The 6,409-nt window shown below is 38.1% G+C and overlaps 1 protein-coding gene across 5 annotated transcripts in view; it reads right to left on the minus strand.

The window, feature by feature from the left end:
* Window positions 972–6,409, minus strand: part of LOC109235419 (RNA-binding protein 25) — an 8,112-nt gene continuing 2,674 nt past the window's right edge. For all 5 annotated transcript variants that reach the window (XM_019401520.1, XM_019401524.1, XM_019401523.1 and 2 more), the window contains 4 exons: window positions 5,600–6,032; window positions 4,804–5,454; window positions 4,131–4,717; window positions 972–1,441 (listed from right to left, as the gene is read on the minus strand). In XM_019401520.1, the coding sequence (XP_019257065.1) occupies window positions 1,190–1,441; window positions 4,131–4,717; window positions 4,804–5,454; window positions 5,600–6,032 (1,923 nt within the window). In that variant the 3' untranslated portion in view covers window positions 972–1,189. The remainder of the gene's footprint in view (window positions 1,442–4,130; window positions 4,718–4,803; window positions 5,455–5,599; window positions 6,033–6,409) is intronic.

Here is a 6,409-nt window from a genome sequence, read left to right on the forward strand (position 1 = left end):
CAATTGTTGATTCAGAGATCGATGCATCATGGGAGTGATTCTTCGAGCAGTTCAAAGAAACCTATGGAGAAAGGGAGGGGATACGCATCATATCTGACCGCCATTATAGTATATGAAGAGCAAATTCTATTGTTTATCCAGAAGTCCATTGTAGTGTATGCATGTTCCACATATGGAACAACATAAAGATGAATTTCAAGAGGAGCCAAAAATAAATTCAACAAGTATATTTTGCATTAGCAAGAGTACACTATAGAAGAACTCAATAGGCATATAGCAGAGTTAGAAGCTATTCAGCTATTGATAGTAGAGTGAAATATACTTGATCAATATTGAATATGATAGATGATCCCAGGCACATTCCAAGAAAAATTAAACTATGACCAAGACAGTAATTCTTGTACGCTGTTAGATATCTCTTCGTCTATATTGCCGTAGAAAAAGGCTTTTCTGGTGTTTCTAATTTTCTACTGATGTTTCTCTTTCTTGCCCGCATCTTCTGACAAACGCTGATCAACAGTTCACTCGTTATATGTTTTATAGAAATATAAAGAACAAATTTCAGATCTGTATTATCAAGAGGTACAACACAGCCTTTAAATAGTTGATCCAGCTCGGTCGATAGTTTGACCAGTCGTACCATTCACGGATGAAAATGTGCAATTTTTTTCATGATTGCTTTGGAGGACATGGCAAATGCAACAAGCTTGTATTCTATATCTTTATAATACATAGTAGCTATTTTTTTTAACAAGGACAGTAACTAGTTTAATAAAAAAATTCAAATAGCTCTCTAATTTAGAATCGAAGATTCTAAATTAAAAAAAAAAAAAAAAAAAAAAAAGGTACCCAATCTAGGTGGATCCAATTACGTAGATACCATCAGAAACTGCTGAAACACAGCTTAGAATTCTTAAAATAAAAAAAGAAAACACTATTAAGGCCTTTGTCTTCTCGGATATTTCCTCATGTCAAAAATGTGGGACGTTTCTCCTATGTAAGAGAAAACAGCACAAATATGGAAGCAAAGTAACCTTGAAGCTTGGAATGAATTAAGAGAATTCCAAAATAACCAACTTTGACCTAAACTATTTATCATTTTCTGCTTGAAAGAAAATAGTTCTACAATGATCTCAGAGTAAGTAAGAGCATTATGAATATGCTTCCAAGTTATGGGGAGGAGATAAAACTAGGATTTGGGCCTCAAAGCCAAACCTGTCTCAACTTTCTTAATTTCAAATATAAGCATCCTCCACATCTTCAGAACAAACATTTCAGCTTCTTCATCTAATATACTTTGGAGCCTTTCCAGCATCTCAGTTGCCTTGACATGTTCTTGAGTGCTGGAGACAATGTAGTCTACCAGCGTTGGTTCCTCTTCGCCTAGAAAATCAGTGATCTTCTTACTGATCCACGGTCTCATCCTTTCATGTAGTGCATTCTGTGAAAAGCGAAAAGCAGATATAAACTATAAATATTCACGCTTCCAGCAAACCAAATAGAAGCCACGAAGAGCGAGAATGAATCTACAATATGTAACTTGGCAAAAGCTCAGAATACCAAATTCAAGTTATTATAGCCTAGGGATTTAGCATCAAGCGAAACAAGTGTGATCTAAGCTTGGGACTCCAACAGGAACCAAAGTGATAGATGCAGAGCTCACACACTAGGCAATACTGTGAAAATTTCATAGGATGTTAGCATTCCTAATGCTGCAACTTGCAAGGAGGATCTAATATCAAGTTGCAGAGCTCACAGTAGGCAAAACTGTGACAATTTAATAGGATGTTTACATTCACAATGCTTCGATTTAGTTTTCTAATTATTTGTCTTGTTATTACTTGCTATTAGGGCTTCTTTCACCTTCTTTAGCTGAGGGTCTATCGGAAACAGTCTCTCTGCCCTTCCAGGATAGGGGTAAGGCAGCGTACATCGTACCCTCCCCGACCCCACTTGTGGGATTATATTGGGTTGTTGTTGTTGTTGTTGTTGTTACTGTTGTTTACATTCACAATGCTGCAACTTGTAAGGAGTATCTAATATCAAGGACAACTGGCACGTATCCAGTTTTCTATCCACTTATCAGCAATGGTCCTTGCTGCAAACAATTCTTTCAAGCCACAGCACTCCCTTGCCATGAAATCTTACCAGAAAACTTTGGATGCCTATATTACTATTTGACCCTCACCACATTGTCAGGAAGTTCAAATATTATTTTCTGTCAACTATCCAGTCAAGCTTAATATTCTTTTCACTCAAGAATCTGGTCCGGCTAGAAGCTAATGAGCAGTAGTGTTAAATGCCCTCTTAAGGTATGCTTAAGCCTCGAGTCCAGAAGTTTGATGCAGTGCACGTTAGGCGCTTCGCCTCACATAACCGGCATTTTAGTGCAGGCCGTAGGGTGGGCCTCAATATCTATAGGCTCTTTAGTAAAGAGGATAGCATTAATGACAAAGTAACATAATAATCATCAAAATTCATGGATAAATATGTTCATGATTAGGAATAGAAAAATGGAATTTAACAATAGAAAACTAGCCAACGTAAGCAACTTGCATCTGAATCTGACATCTGAAATTAAAAAAAAAACATTTGAACTTGATAAACATGGTTTTTTACTTCATATATTATACTTCAATTATAGTTTTCAATTCTTTTGATTCATATAATTATTTCATTAGGGTTTGTAGTAATTTTTCCTTGCATACAAAAACTCAAAGTTCAGTTGCACTTTACACTTAACGCCCCAACAGACACTTCACACTTTTCTACGCTTTCCCCATCTGATTACACTGGTGATGAGTCGATCATATTTCAGAAAGCAGGTTAATTCCTGAACAAAGTTTATCTAATTGCTGAATACATGGTTCAGCAATAAAGTAACTATGTTGGTGCTCAATAGAGAAATGAAGCTAAACTATATTGGTGCTCAATAGAGAAAAGAAACTAAGACCAGTTAGAATTGCTGTTTAAACTTCTTAGCTGATGGATCTTGTGCGGCAAAGTTGTTTCCTTAATATCTTAACATACCATCGGGAGATGCATCTAAATACCTTCTCCTTCCTAAAGATCAACATTCTCTTCTTGTTACCATTTATAACTGGTAGGTTCTGAAATGCTTCTCCACAGCTCAATGGTATAACACAAAAAGCCAGTACATGGAGTCTCTTTAACGCAAAACAAATTTCCCCCCTCCAAAATTATCCCACATAGCTGATAAAAGATATCATAATGTGGAAAGCAGCACTTACACACACACCTAACAAATAAAACAACTACTGACACTCAGAAATCACATACAGTGCAGCTAAAACATCTTTCAAAAAGCCAAGTATAACTACTGCAAAGTAATCACTAGTCCGTACTAATTACCATGAATCGATGTAAAGTGCTAATGCTAAGAACACCATACACAATCTAATAAAAAGCCTATCCTCAGTTATCACATAGCAGTAACCCAAGTTTTAGAACTAGCATACATCTCGGGCATATGTCAACAGATACACAATGCCTTAGGAGTTCTGTGGCATCTACCCACAAGAAATACTTGAGGAACACATTCATCAGCTCCCTTTCTTGTGAAATTAAGAAATAGTAACAAAGGAAACATCAGGTTGATCTTACTAGTATTATGCTCAAACATAAAAATAGTGACAACGGAAACATGTGATTGGAAAGAAAGACTGGCTATTTCGGGGGCAGAGCCTACATCAAACGTTTGGCTGCAATAGGTCAAATTCTATCAGCTAAACTAGATTCTCATTGACATATGGACAAGCTCCATTAGAGGAAACTTTTGATACTTTACCCAACTATCAACCATTGTAGCATAAAAGCCCACAAATCCGAGAAGCTGGGTGGGTATACTATCTCCTGCTTTATGTTACTTGCAGGACCACATCAATATGAAAATACAAAGCTATGTTCCTCTTACCATGATCTCCGTACATAAGATGAGCCATTACCAAGTATACCCAAAGGTCCACTAACAGGCTAGAAGTTGCAGGTATCATACAACTCTAAGATAAAATCATGTCAAAGGTCTAGCAATGAATTTAACTTGATAGTAATCCAGTGAAACCTTCTGATGTATTAAAGGAGGAGATTGAAACTGAGGTACCAGTTCTCACCTTGTCATAAATAGTCCAGTTTATCTCATATGAGAACAACTCGTCTTTGGTCTTTGGAATCATGTCAATCAATTGTTTTGCATCTAAAAGCTTCTGATTATCAGGCGTCTTAACCTTATCGGGCCTGGGTTCCCGAACTCTGTCATGATCAAGGTTTCTGCTCTCATCCCTGGTTCGTTTAGTATCTTCATCAACCTTATCCCGATCCCTCTGGCTGGACCTGTCATGAGTTCTTCTGTGTCTGTCCTTCTCTCCATCAGGCCTCTCTTCTTTAGGATTGACATTTGAAAATCGCTTAGCAAGTTCTGCACCCACAGCCGGTGGTGATTCAGAGATGGAAGGTTGGACCATATGTCGCTCATCAATGGAGTAGTCAATTGGGACCAATGGCCTCATCTTCTTTTCTTTTTGAGTATCCTCATCCTCATCTGCGTTGAAAACAGAAGGGACAGCAGCTCTTTTCCCCGACCCTAGGAGGCCAAATCCCAATCTTTTCGCTGGGGCATTGCTATTATGCTTCATATCTGATGAAGCAGTAGCTGCCAATACGGATTCTTCATCAGTCCCATTTTGCACAACTCCTTCACCTGTTATTTGAATGTCAAAACCAAATAGAAAGATAGAGCAGAAGTCATACAATAAAATCTTAAGAAGAATAAACTAAAATAGTTACCCTGACTTAAATTATCATGAGTTGTCTCAATATTCTTATCTTGGCTTTCAAGATTGTTCTCCTCATTGGAAACAGCTTTCTCGCGTCCATTAGCCAGATGACTAGAAAGGATTTTCAATGCCTCCTCCTGCTCTTTTTTCTGCTGTTCCTCATCTGCTCTTCTCTTAGCCTCAGCAATCTCTTCTTCTTCTTTAAGCCTATCGGCCAAGTCATCTTCCTTCTCCCTCTGCCGTCGTTTCCTCTCCTCGTCACTAGTCCTGTGTTTCCTTTTCCTATAACCATCTTCACTTTCACGTTCTTGCTCATTTATATCCCATTTGCGCTCTTGAGCCCTTTCTTTCTCCCTTTCTCTCTCTTTTTTCCGCCAATATTCCCTCTCCCTTTCTTTAGATTCCCACTCCTTTTCACGGACCTTGTACCTACGCTCATCTTCGCGGATCTTGTAATCTCTCTCCTTCTCTCTCTTGGCTCGTTCTTGTTCACGTTCTCTCTCATACCTTTCCAGTTCCCTTTCCTTTTCCCTCTTCAAATCCCTCTCTCGATCCCTACTTCTCCTATCATGCCTACGATGGTCAGGTGAGCTAATATCAGCCTTGTCATGCTCACTTGAAGTTTTACTTTGACTGATCAATTCATCATCATTTTTGTCTTCTGCAGTGTTTCCAAAATCATATTGAAACGTGTCAGAAAAGCATCAAGACTAAAGCACTAATATTTTTTTATAACATCTAGGCAATAAAGAAAATCTGCGAAAGAAAAAAAAAAAGACGGCATTTTAGCGGTCCGATAAACTAACCATTTTTTGCTGTATCTCTATCTGCTTCCCCATCTTTGGGGTTTTCCATATTCGAGTTATCAGAACCATCTTTAGCTGTTTGTGGAGGTGGAGGTGGAGGTGGTAATGGTTTATTCTTCAGCCTTTCCTCTAGCATATCCTTGAGCTTCTCCACAGCCTCCTTGTCAGCTTGCCTATCTTCATCATTGACCAGACCGAAATTAGCAGCATCAAAATTCCCTTTCTCACCACTATCTTTCTTTGATTCTTCTGTAGTGGACTCCGGAGGTTCTATAGAAGTCTTTGCACTTTCACTCTTTTCCCCACCTGATGCACTTTCTTCTTCTTTCTCAGCGCCTTCAGTTTCAGATTCTTTGGGCTTCTTTGAGGTTTCTACTACTTTCTTCTCAACATAACGTTCAAGGTAATCACGAGTTGCTTGATTGACATTTAACTGCAATGATACCGAGTATAACCAAGATTAGAAGTTGAAATTTCAGTTCCCCCTAATAAGCTAAGGGTGCAACACGAATTGGAGGAGAGCCCATCTAAGCCTATAACATGACTTGGTCATAACACATGCACAGAGAACAAATGTTCATATTTTCCAAACACTGGGGAAATATGCTGAAAATATTTAGTAGACAGATGAGCTGCAAAGGCACTCACTATCAGATGGAACGATAACTTATCATAAATTAATTNCAGCCATGTTGTATAATCTTGGGCAGTGCAAAATAATTGTACTAAAATGCACAGATAAAAATGAAAAAAATCCTATTTATTTATTTTGGATAGTTGATTGATTGTGAGAGAGAGAGAGAGAGGGTT

Source organism: Nicotiana attenuata, chromosome 12 (assembly GCF_001879085.1).
Source record: "Nicotiana attenuata strain UT chromosome 12, NIATTr2, whole genome shotgun sequence".
Lineage (NCBI taxonomy): Eukaryota > Viridiplantae > Streptophyta > Magnoliopsida > Solanales > Solanaceae > Nicotiana > Nicotiana attenuata.